This window comes from Megalobrama amblycephala, linkage group LG7, assembly GCF_018812025.1.
Source record: "Megalobrama amblycephala isolate DHTTF-2021 linkage group LG7, ASM1881202v1, whole genome shotgun sequence".
Classification (NCBI taxonomy): Eukaryota; Metazoa; Chordata; class Actinopteri; order Cypriniformes; family Xenocyprididae; genus Megalobrama; species Megalobrama amblycephala.
In genome coordinates, this window is record NC_063050.1 from 5,336,888 (window position 1) to 5,350,029 (window position 13,142).

Consider the following 13,142-nt stretch of genomic DNA (forward strand, 5'->3'; position numbering starts at 1 on the left):
TATGTAATGTTCTGTGTGAATTAAAGTGATTTGATATCTCATGTTTGCTGTCATTTGAGTGTTTTAGTGGTCTTACAGTTTTACAGGAGTAAAAAAAAAAAATTAACATAAAAATCTTTGAATTCAAAAAAGTACTCTGCTTCATAGGAGAAGGGAATCTCCAGACATTTTGGATGTTTCGTAAATGTGAAAACAGCTGCTGGAGGATTTTTCCAAGATTGCCACAAATGGACTTTGACATGCAGAGAAGGAGTTTGAAAATCAGATATTCAAGACGTGTTTGTGTCATCAAACACTGAAGAACACAAACGGTGAGTTACTGCATTTAATAAAGACAGTCTGAGCATTCGTGTTCTTGCAATTTGTAACATATTTTTAGATCAAACACCAATCTCTGCAGCTGTGACCCTACTAGATGGTTGTGATTTGATGATGGCATTAAAAAATTCATACAAATTTAATCAGTGGTTCGGTGCTTTTAAGTCAGGTAATTTGAAATCAGCCATCACTAGATATTGTTGAAAAGTCGTTGTTTTGTTTTTTTGGCACACAAAAAATATTCTCGTCACTTTAATATTAAGGTAGAACCACTGTAGTCACATGAACCGATTTAAATATGTTTTTAGTACCTTTATGGATCTTGAGAGAGGAAGTACCATTGCTGGCTATGGAGGCCTCACTGAGCCATCGGATTTCATAAAAAAATATCTTAATTTGTGTTCTGAAGATGAACAAAGGCTTTACGAGTGTGGAACGACATGAGGGAGAGTAATTAATGACATTATTTTCTCGGGTCCATTTGGAAAACGGCCATTTATTTTAAATTACCTGAGACCAGAGGCCACTTATGTCGAACTCCATACTACATCCACAATCATATTAAAATTAATTTAAAATGTTATTCTTGGTTATCTCACAACAACTTTGTCTAATATCTTAGCCAAGTTGGTTTTGATATCAGTCGATAGTTTTTTGAATCATGTGGGTCCAGCTTCATTTTTGTTTGTTTGTTTGTTTGTTTTTAGACGGGCTAAACAATAGCTTGCTTTCAAAGTGGTACAATCCCATTCTGGAGACTATAATTAATAATGCATAAAATGCTTGGGCAACTAATATCAACACCATCCTTTAAGGAACTGCGTCACTGACCCTTACGGAAAAAAAAAAATATATATATATATATATGGGAATATATTGTAAAATATAATGTGATATTTTACATAATACATTTCCATATTTGGGAAACTAGTGCTTATATTTGTCAATATATTGCAATATATGCATTCCCCATGTATGGCTATATATTAATACACATAAAATATTTATAAATGAAGACCAAAATAGCATTACATTCATACATTTTTATCCTTCATTGTGTACATATATTGCACATACATGTTCCCATATAAATGTGTGCACGCTATAGCACAGTGATAGTCTCTTTGGTAGAAACTCAAGTACATGCAGGTGTGCTTTTGTTAACAAACTTGAAAATATGAAACATTTAACATGCAAATAATTATAAAATATAAGAAATGTTACATAATATATTTTACCATATGTGTTTATACCTCATGAGTAAATATATCTGCAATATATTATGCATGCAGTACCATATCTGATCACATATAAATCTATATATTATGAAGTATATTACTGAATATAAAATTACATATATTATGATATATTAGTAAATGTATTATCACATATTTTTCAATATATAAAAAGCAGCAATTCCTTGTGTATTATACAATATATTGTAATATATTTACGTAATATATTTTTCTGTATATTTTCAAATCCGTTGTTAAAACATGTAATATATTGATCGTTCATATATTGTAGCAGCTATAAACCTGCTAACATTTTTTTTTTCTTCTTTTTGTAATTGTACTACACACCATGAGGGGGCGATCTAAGGGGGGATCTATACAGTGCGTTCCAAACGGGATATATCGCCCTCCGAAGGGCACTTCGGAGTGAAAATAATCATGGCCGCCATATTGAAGGGTCGTTCCAAACCGAAGTGCTCAAAACTGGCCACTTCAAAGGGCCCTTCGGAATTAAGGATTTCGAAGGGAACAACTGATGGACACTTCGGGCCCCCATGATCCTTTGCACAGGGAAGTTTGACGTCACAGAATGGGTACAGGAGGCTCAGAGTTCGATTAACTATAAAGGTATGTATAATATTTTATACATATTTTAAATATATAATATTTTTCTGTACTACTGTAGCCTAATATTTATATGAGTTAGATTTGGTACATTATTATGGTCAAAACGACTTTCTACTTCAACAAAAATACTTTACAGCTCCCTTTATCAGTCCATTCAAATGTTTAAAATACATAAATACAATATAGCCTACATGCGCTAAACCTAAAATAAATAAATAAACTAACGTTAAATAAAGGGCGCAGCTTGCACAATCTAAGTTACTCCTCCTTGATTGTCTCGTTAAGATGACGCAGAAGTGCATTCCAAAAGAAGAGTTTTTTTGATCCCTTCACCCTTCATCCCTTCGAAGCTCTCACTCCGGAGGGTAAACCCTTTGAAGGGATTAGGGCATAGGGATGAGCCCTTCTGAATGGAACGCAGGGATACTCTCAGGTATAAAATTGGTGTAGAGAGTAGAAGTTAGATTGGTCATTCTGACAGTAGACAAGATATTGTATTTGAAATTTTACAGTCATTATACAGGATCAATAATACAGGAAATTACATTAGTATTCTTTGGGTTCCGGCACATGTAGGGGTGGAGGGCAATGAGGTGGTAGATATTCTGGCAAAGAACTCACTTAAAAGCAGAAATGTAGAGATTCACATTGATATGAGTAAATCAGAAGCAAAAACATGTATTCAAAAGGCAGCACATGACATCTGGCAGAAGCGTTGGGAAAGAGAGATGAAGGGGAGACACCTGTTTCAAATTCAGAAAAAAGTGGGAAAAGGAGATTGGAATTCAATATTAAGAAGGAAAGAATCATCATTGATTTTTAGACTTCGCAAAGGACATACAGGGTTAAATTATAGTTTACATAAAATCAATAAACATCCTACAGGGAAGTGCAATAAGTGTAATGAACCAGAAACAGTTGAACTTGTTCTCATAAACTGCATAGCATATAAAAATAAATGCTCTACACTCCAGTTCAGTTGGTGGCGGTAATGCACTGAAAGCTGGTCTGCCAAACCCTTATAAATTAAGAAGAAGAAGAAGATAGATTTGTAACGGACGGAATAAGCATGGCTTATGGCTCCACATATTTACTTGTCTTGATTGAGAAACTTGAGTTTTATGCTCAATCTGAAGTAAGGATTGTTTCTTTTCTTATATTGATTGAAAGTTTTCTGGTTAATTTATGCACAGTTATTTTTCTAATATGATGTATTTCATCTAATTTGTAGAAGGACTCCACATTCTGTGGGATTTATCCTTCTGTTCATATGCCTGTTTTGACCCGTGTCAGAAAGATGACTTTGAAGTGGGTTTAGAGGCTATGAACTATGTTCAACTGTTGTGGATCCTTGGACCGGATTATGCCACATATGGGAATTTAAAGACTTTCTAGTTTGCTTGGAATGGTATTGACACTAAGGAGTACAGTTTGCTCTGGGGAACTTTTGGATTCTTGGACATTGGCTTTCATGGACATTGATTCCTGCACTGCTGTGAATGAACATTCATCATCATCATCATCATCATCATCATCGTCATTACCACAGAAAAGCAGATAAGATTTTTATTTCTATGCTACTGGTTATTGATTGGGAAAAATGTATGTTTTGTTTGTATTTATGAAAGTGTTTGATAGATAAAAAGATGTAAATGAATGAGAAGCATTTATTTATTTTTGGGTTTATAGATCATAGTTTTTTGTCAATGCTTGTAATATATGAAACTATCTTGCCTCATTGATTTTCTGTTGTGCACTAAACAAAATCCAGTTAGTGGTTCCCTCCTTATAAAACAGACTTATAACTAATGCTTTTGGGAGATCAAAGTAACGGTTATAATATAGGGAAATATATTTTCTTTCCAGAAGGGGATGCAAATAAATCAAGTTTTCTGTAAAGGAGTCAAGCTAAGCTTGTCTGTGATGATAAAACCTTACACATTGTTCATTTACATATAAGGTTGTATTTATGGGGAAAGTTTAAGAGCAGTTGAACTGAATTCCTCATTTACAGTTCCTGAGGTCTGTTGAGGAGATAAACAAATCCACATCAACACATAATGCCTTTCATTGCTGGAGTTTATTGAAGTTTATAGTTGATTTGTTTCAGTTGTGGATTTAAAAAAAGTGACCCAAAACAAAGAAGAAGAAAATAATTAATGAGATTACACAAAACAACAGCCATATATCCTGTTACAATATATACCATGATTTAATAAGTTACAGAGTTAACAGAAGAAGAGAAACCCAAAACCTTAATTTGATTGTTTTCTTTCTGAGAAACACTGTAATGTTTCTTCAAATGTTTAAGACACACGTTTGATCTTCATGCTGATGGATTTCAAACCAACAGCATTACTGTTCTTCCAGTGGTACCAAAAATTTCCAATGCCCGAAATGGTGGGATCTTCTCCCCCTAAATACACACCGTTGGGGTTTGCATGGTGACAGGCTCCATACCAAAATGCCCCGAGAAACGATTTTGCACAGTTATTAGGCCAGGTGTCTTGGTCTTTGTCAAAGGTGGAGAACTTCATACCACTGTGGTAGGTCAAAGAGTCACCTGCAGAGAAGAGCATCATTGAGGACATCAGAGGCACATTTACTGAAGTGTGAATTTAATATGAATGAAAGTGTCCTATACCTGCTCCTCCATTACTGAATCCTGAAGCAAGCAGTTTATACCCGTCAGTTTCACAATCCACAGAGAAGGACGAGTACAGAGCAAAAACTTTTTTTCCGGTGAAGTCCTCCAGATCCACTCTCAGCATGTACTTCCTGTTACGTGTCAGCTGGTACATATTCTCCAGCCCTGTTCACACACACACATGAAGAACATGTTCAACCAAACACATGATCATCCACACAAACGGACACTCACTGTGAGATCTTACCCAGCCAGTATTCGCTCTCCACATTCCCAAATCCTCTCTTGTACTGATTCCACGGCCGATAGAAATTCACACTGCCGTCCATTCTCCTCTGAAACACCTGTGATGGGTTTATATAGAAGATATGATTCATAATGTATGTTCTGATGTGTGTTTAATGATCTACAGTCACATTCATACCGTCCATCCTCCTTTATCTTCATCTTTCCCATCTGAGATCATGTCACAGTAAACCCAGACAGGAGCGCCACTTCCTGGATAGATGGAGTAAATCCCACTGACTGTTTGTCCTGCTTTATAAAGGTCAAAACAGTCGACCGGCGTGTTTTCATCAGTACTGCATCCGTTCGCCAGAACAACAGAGAGAAGAACTGCTAGAAACACCATCATCTACATGAGACAGAGAGAGAAATATATGAACATCACACTGAAAACCATCTCTAGAAATGTTGTTGATGAACTTACTGCCATCTTCTCAGTCTCTCCTCAGTAGATCACAGCAGAGATCTGTTTAATCTAGACAAAAATAACAAAAAAAAAAAAATACATTCTTAAAGTTGTATAAATGTCTGAATGTTTTCTGAGGTAAGTGACGAGTAAAGCAGTAACTCACCGTTTGTGTTGTTGAGTCTGACAGACACTCTTTATATATCTGTCAGATTTTCATGCTCCTCCTCTGTCACAGAAGAAATTTACTTAATGAACACCCACATTTTGGATGCAAATGAAAAAGGTATCTGTCATCCTCAATGCAAATTATATATGCAGTGTATTGTATTTTATCTATTCAGTAAATCTCACTGAATCTGGGTGATTTCGTTTAGAGCTACAATTTGTAGTTTCGATTAAATCCATCATGTTTATTATTTTGAACGTAAATGCAAATGTGGTCTCTCTCATAATGTGCCTTAGATTTCATGAATGCGTTGTTTGCTGTTTTTTCAGTGCCTTCAGTGCTTGGCCCCAAATTCTTCTTCTTCTTCCTTTTCTTTAATGGAAGTCTATGGCAGAACTGTTTGGTCAAAAATTGTGAAAACTGGCACATAGAAAGAGGAGAGTCTGAGCACTGATCAGAGCACATTTTTCCTCTGATTCCAGCACTCATTCTAAGTCAGATGCATACCATGTTTACAGTTTCCAGCAGATAAAATATTAGACCGTTTTCAGTTTGAATTAAATGTTTTTTCCCCTTGTCTTCTTCAACAAATTCCTGCCCGCTCCAGCAAAATTCTCCCATTCCCAGCAGAAACATTCATGTTTTGTCCCATCCCTGCCCACAGGTAAAATTATACATGGGTTATTTTCAGTACGTCTATGAAATAGTTTCAAGTTAGGCCACCTAGCAACAACCTTCATCCCAGCATAAACGTTCCTGATAAATTATTTTGTAAATTAATTTGTCGTATTATTGGTTTTACAGAAACAAAAGGATCTGCAACATATATCTGCATATATATCTGCAACAGTTTGCAATATAGAAATTAAACTTTAAAAGCTAAAAAGCAATTTCTGTTACGTAGTCAGTAATTCTGCAAATTCCATTTTAAATCACTTTGCCAAAAATAATCACCATAAAGCTACATATGAGATTGGTGCAGGCTTTGCTCAGGCACTGTAATTGCTGCAGCTGTATTTTATCAATTCTTTGCAAAACGTACAAATAAATCCATAAGTTTATATACAGTAAGTCATACTGCACATCCGGACCAGATATTTTCCCTAAAAACACAAAGGATTAATGAGGGGGAAATACAAATGCTGTTTCCCTCCTTCAGCACATCCTGGACAAACATGGTCTCATCAAACAGACTCAGTTAAACAAAAGATTAAATTTTGTCGATTTAATATAGACTGATGTTTGATTTTGATGTTTGTTGGCTTGGAAGATCAGCTGACTGCCATGACCCAGGGTACAACACATTGTTCCTCAGAGCTTTTCTCTTCTCAAGTTAAAGACATTTTTCTTGAGAGCTCACAGAAGATTTTACCAGAGATATGGTATTTTCAGTTCCCAGCATACCTTGCATGAAACTGGATGAAAAGAGTAAATGTCTATTAGAGTGAGATACTGTAAGAAAATCAGAGATATGTTGCTGTTTAATGTTGTGTCATGAAGGGGTTTGGACAGGATCCTGTCCATTATACCTTTAAACAGAGTATATTTGATAATAAACATGCAGAAAGGTGTGTGAGGGATCGGTTGTCTTTTATTTATTTACATCACAGATTAAGAAACTGTTGTGACACCAGTGACATCTCAAAATAGTTATGAAAATCATTCACACAAATACCAATTACACACCAATTACAAATTTAAATGATTCATGTTTAAAATCCCTTTTATGTGCTGAACAGTATAGGGTCATTATGATCAGAATACATTTATATTTTATAAATGGTTTATAATACTCTGAAATAATTGAGTGGCTGAAATGTTTTTTTAATTGCTTTGGTGCAGTTTTCAGAAGAAATGTTCAAAACTCTTAGTACTAATATCACAACAGATCATCAAAAGTACACTTTTTCCTAACATTTCAGCATGTTTTCAATTCTGTTAGTACAATACACAAAATCACAAAGTATCCTTTTCACTACACAAAATAAGTGTTTCATCTATATAAATATTTTATTCACAGTATCCGTCTTTCAAAAAGCTTATACTTTCAACCTTTTCATTTGCATCTCTTTTCATTCAGTTTAATACATTTTGTCCTCTTGGAATTATACACTGTAAAAAATTGCGGCCAAATTTCGACAGTAACATGCTGTTTTCCATTAAACCAGTAATATACCATAGAAAACAGTGCATTCTGGGTAATATTTGATGTTTTCGAGAAAGTAGCCTACAGCAATATACTGTGAATTAACAGCGCTCAAAGTCGACACTCCGAGGCTGTTTCAAATCACATCTTATACCCTCATTCCATATTCCCTACATTAGTTCACTAATATAGTCCACTTGACAGAGTGAATAAAAACAAATGAGTGAATTCAGACACTGATGAACACCTGCTGTTAACAAGCAAATCACTGAAGGAAAGAGAAACAAGAAAAGAAAAAAAGATTAAATCAACTGAAAATTAAAAAGACATTAAATCTCTCAAGATCTGATTAAACAACTGGACTCATTGGACTCTTTGTATGCTTACCTCAAGGACTCTAGTTATACTCACCGTCTCCACTCCAGCATGTTCCCAGTCTCCTCCTGTGATCCCATCTCCATGTGTGTCTTCAAGCATCGTCTCTGCTCTGCTTCACTCTCTGGTTCGCTACCAGCCACGATCTCCACTCCTGCAACACAAAGGACAGTATTACCATCCTGTTATCATCCACCAAAGTTTATATTCACACATTACTCACCTGCTTCACTGTTTTACTCTGCTGTCAGTCCAATAAACATCACCTACCTGTATTCCGTTGTCTCCGTCCCTTCTGTTTGTAACACTAAACTAGGTTGTGTTATTTTTTTGATTATGGAATTTAGATTTTTTTGATTTTACAGCATCAATGGAATTGAATGGAATCCATATGATTTCACTGATTCTTGATGTCTCTGTTTATGTAAATGATGCCATAGTTCAAACATTTTTGTAAATGATGAGTTTAAAAATCCTTTACTGATTGCTTTTGCACTGCTTGATATTAAGCTGTAGTATCGCAATGTTGCCAATATAAAATTTAATTTATTTTAAAAAATTATATAAATTTCAGATAATGGTTAAGACACTGGAGAAGTTCAGTGAACCAAGCATTACATGATGATAATTATTATAATCAAAACATAACCAACAACACCTGAGCACAATTTTTCTTTTTTTGGCCACAACAAATGTGTCTTAAATGCACACGGTTACAGCAGTTTTAATTGAGCACATGGTATTTTTACAGCAACATACTGCAATGTAGATTATGGTAAAGAACTGTAAAATTAACAGGAAAGTATTGGCAACTTTTTTGCCAGTATTTTACTGTAAATTAACAGGACAATTTTTTTACAGTGATGGCAACCACTATTACCGTAAAATCAAGGAAAAAACTGTAATGTTCTGTAAAACGTAACTGTTATGATACAGAGGGGTCGGACACAGGTGTAAACAGGTAAGCAGTCTTTATTATAAAACCAGTGAGCAGATATGGCAAGCAGGAGTGAACAGATGAGCAATGGTAATGACTGGTGATAGTTACGGTCCTTTTGTGATTGCAGATGACAGAGTCCTTTAACTGGATGGAGCTGGAGAATGTAGGAGACGTAGGAGCACTCACACACAGACGAGGAACACACCGGGAGATGGGGTCACACAGGAGACAGGTAAGTAGCAAGCGGGGAGTCCTTGAGGTAAGCATACAGGTAACTATTGCTCAACGAGACCGGACAGTGAGTGCAGTGTGTGAGTGCTCTTTATACTGGTGGTGATGAAGGGGATAATGATGTGCAGGTGACAGTGATTAGTATTCCGGTGATTGGGAGCGTTGGGATTGGTGCATGGTGGAGCCTGACGTGTCTGTGACAGTACCCCCCCTCCACGGCCCGCTCAGGCCCTGTGGGAGTGGAGACAGAAGGGTGGTGAGGTTTGAGTAAGGAAACATGGAATGTGGGGTGAATGCGGTAACCTGGTGGGAGTTGGAGCTGATAGGTGACCGGGTTGATCTGCTTGACGATGGTGAATGGGCCAATGAACCTGGGACTCAGCTTCCTGCAGGGCAGATGCAGTCTGATGTCCCTCGTTGACAGCCAAACCTTCTGTCCGGGCTGGTAGACTGGGGTGTCGGAACGGCGAAGGTCGGCTGTCAGTCTGCGTCTGCGTCTGTGCAGGGCTCATTGCAGCTGATGGTGTGCTGAGTCCCAGACCCTCTCGCTCTCTCGGAACCAGTAATCCACAGCTGGTACGTTGGAGGGTTCCCCATCCCAGGGGAACAGTGGGGGTTGGTATCCGAGTACGCACTGGAATGGAGTGAGTCCAGTAGTTGGTTGATGTAGGGAGTTCTGTGCGTACTCGGCCCAACCCAAGTACTGGTTCCAAGAGTTCTGGTAGTCATGACAGAAGGTACGGAGGAAGCGCCGATCTCCTGGATTTTCCTTTCCATCTGCCCGTTCGACTGTGGGTGGTATCCAGATATTAAACTGACGGCCACACCTAGGAGTGAGTGGAAGGCCTTCCAGACACAGGAAATGAACTGTGGTCCTCTATCGGAAACAATATCTTCAGGAATTCCGAAGTACCGGAACACATGGTTGAATAACAGTTCAGCAGTTTCCATGGCAGTGGTTAGTCCTTTCAGAGGGATTAGTCGACATGACTTGGAGAAGTGGTAGATGATAATCAGAATGCAGCTGAATCCATTAGATGCTGGGAGGTCGGTGATGAAATCTACTCCTAGGTGTGACCAGGGTCGATTTGGAACGGGCAGAGGAAGGAGCTTGCCGGCTGGTAGATGACGTGAGCTCTTGGAGATGGTGCACTCTTTGCAGCCCTGCACGTACCTTCTGACATCTGCCACCATGTTTGGCCACCAGAAGCATTGTTTTAGCAACGAGAGGGTTCGGTTCCACTGACCCCCGGGTGACCAGTGCCAAGTGACGTGTGGGCTGAGTGGATGGTTGGAGTGCGTCGTGACCAGGTGATGAAAAGCAAGCCTGGTGGACAACCCGGCGGAGGATTCATGGAGGCATTGGAGGAGGGGATGGTCTCTTCCGACCACGTGATGGGACTTACGATGAGGGAACTTGGAATGATTGGTTCAGGTTCTTCAGATCTTTCTTCAGGAGCATGGAGATGGGAGAGAGCGTCAGCTTTCACATTTTTTGACCCAGGGCGGTAGGAGATGGTAAAGTGAAAGCGGGAGAAAAACATGGCCTAGCGGGCTTGTCTTGGGTTAAGTCTCTTGGTAGCACGGAGATATTCTAGATTCTTATGATCAGTTAGTACCAGGAAAGGGTGTTTAGCTCCCTCCACTCTTCCAGGGCTAGCTTCACAGCGAGAAGTTCTCTGTCACCGATGTCGTAGTTGACCTCCGCCGGGTTGAGCTTGCGGGAGAAGAAGGCACATGGATGGAGTTTGCTTGGGGTCCCCTGCTGCTGGGAGCACCGCTCCCATTCCGGTGGTGGAGGCGTCCACCTCCACGATGAAGGGCAGCTCTGGATCGGGGTGGACGAGGAGGGGAGCGGTGGTGAAGGCTTCCTTTAGGAGATTGAAAGCATTGGTGGCAGCTGGTGACCAGGACAGAGACTTGGGCTGGTGGCGTAGGAGGCTTGTGAGAGGATGAGTGATGGAGCTGTAATTCTTAATGAAACGGCGGTAAAAGTTAGCAAATCCCAGGAATCTTTGAAGTTCTTTGATGGTGGTAGGTTCTGGCCAGTTGGTGATGGATTCCACCTTCCTCTCGTCCATCCGGATGCCACTGTGGTCGATGATATACCCAAGGAAGTGTACAGATCTGTCGAAGACGGGGGAAGACCTCCGCAACGTGTTGGTGATGTTCGGCCAGGCTCCGGGAGTATATGAGGATGTCATCGATGTACACCTGTACGAATCGGTTGAGGAACTCCCGGAGCACCTCATGGAGGAAATCCTGGAATATGGAGGGGGCGTTGACCAGACCATACGGCATGACGAGGTACTCATAGTGGCCGGTGGGCGTGATGAAGGCGGTCTTCCACTCCCCCCCCGCGTATCCGGATGAGGTTGTACGCGCTGCGGAGGTCCAGCTTCGTGAACACAGTGGCACCACGGAGATGTTCCAGGGTACGGGAGGACGAGAGGAAGGGGATAATGGAACTTCACTGTGATTTTGTTGAGAGAGCGGTAATCTATACAGGGCCTCAAGCCTCCATCCTTCTTAGCCACGAAGAAAAAGATGCCACATCAGCGGTGGAATCCTCCAGAACCAGCAGATGAATACTTTCGACGTGAAGAAGTCCGACTTGCAGTTGAATGGGTCCTACCACACGGCGGACATGCTTATGGCTGAGAGGTCTTCCAGTTATGGAGCTGATCTGGTAGATAGTCGGAGACGGAGAGGTCTTGAGGCTGAGGTGCCGGCAGAGGGCGCTGGAGATGAAGTTGCCGGCTGACCCTGAGTCGAGGAGCGCCACCACTGTAAGTGAAGTATCAGCAGCAGTAAGATTGACAACAGTGGTGAGTGGTTTCATTTTATGAGTTGAATGAAGAATGGCACTCACCATGGGATGAGGAGGTCGCGTGGGGCATGCGGAGATGACATGCCCCGGCGTACCGCAGTACAGACAGAGGTTCAGGGTCAGCCGACGTTGTCGTTCAGTGGGGGTGAGACGAGAGTTTTTGACCTCCATAGGAACGTTGGCTGGTTCTGGGGAGCTGACGGGTTCGGACCGGCAGAGGAGTGAGATGGAGAATGACTGACCCTGGTGTTCTTGTAAACACGCTTGCATACGAGTGGCGCAGCAGATGGAGAGCTGGATGAATTTTTCTAGGCCGATGGAATCCTCGTATGCAGCGAGATGCAGCCGCACCCGAGGCTCCAATCCTTGGCGGTAGGTAATGATCAAAGCTTGTTCATTCCATCCACTTATGGCAGCCAGCGTTCTGAATTGCAAAGCATAATCATAAATAGACATGGAACCTTGTTTTAAATTGTAAAGTTTCTCACCAGCAGACGAGTCGGTGATGGGTTTCCCGAAAACATCCCGGAAGTGGGAAATAAAGGCTGAGTATGACTGAGTTATAGCGCCATGTTGTGACCAGATGGAATCAGCCCATTTCAATGCTTTGCCGCTGAGTTGGGAGATAAGGAACGCTATTTTGGCTGTGTCGTTCGGGTACAGGTGCAGCTGCATCTCCAGGACCAGTTCACACTGCAGCAGGAACCCGCAGCAGTCCTCTGCCGATTGGTGCATGGTGGAGCCTGACGTGTCTGTGACAGTAACAGTCAGATTTTCTAAATGAAACAAGTTAATTTCACTGAAATATTAGTGAAAGTTAATAGGAAAAGTTATGTGAAGTCAATAACTGATAAGGAGAGTAAATATTGAACTGAAGTGGTTTGTGTTTTTGTACAAGATGATATAGGAGAGATCTGATTTAATTGCTTTATT

General features: G+C 40.1%; 1 protein-coding gene across 3 annotated transcripts in view; it reads right to left on the bottom strand.

The window, feature by feature from the left end:
- Window positions 1–4,241: 4,241 nt before the first annotated feature.
- Window positions 4,242–13,142, bottom strand: part of LOC125271165 (microfibril-associated glycoprotein 4-like) — a 69,955-nt gene continuing 61,054 nt past the window's right edge. The window contains exons 1-5 of one of the 3 annotated variants that reach the window (XM_048195164.1): window positions 5,537–5,587; window positions 5,252–5,461; window positions 5,075–5,171; window positions 4,825–4,992; window positions 4,242–4,743 (exon numbers count right to left, since the gene is read on the bottom strand). In XM_048195164.1, the coding sequence (XP_048051121.1) occupies window positions 4,487–4,743; window positions 4,825–4,992; window positions 5,075–5,171; window positions 5,252–5,461; window positions 5,537–5,542 (738 nt within the window). In that variant the 5' untranslated portion in view covers window positions 5,543–5,587 and the 3' untranslated portion in view covers window positions 4,242–4,486. Of the gene's footprint in view, window positions 4,744–4,824; window positions 4,993–5,074; window positions 5,172–5,251; window positions 5,462–5,536; window positions 5,588–13,142 lie in introns of those variants that run through there. The other 2 variants (XM_048195165.1, XM_048195166.1) reach the window with 2 other exon arrangements.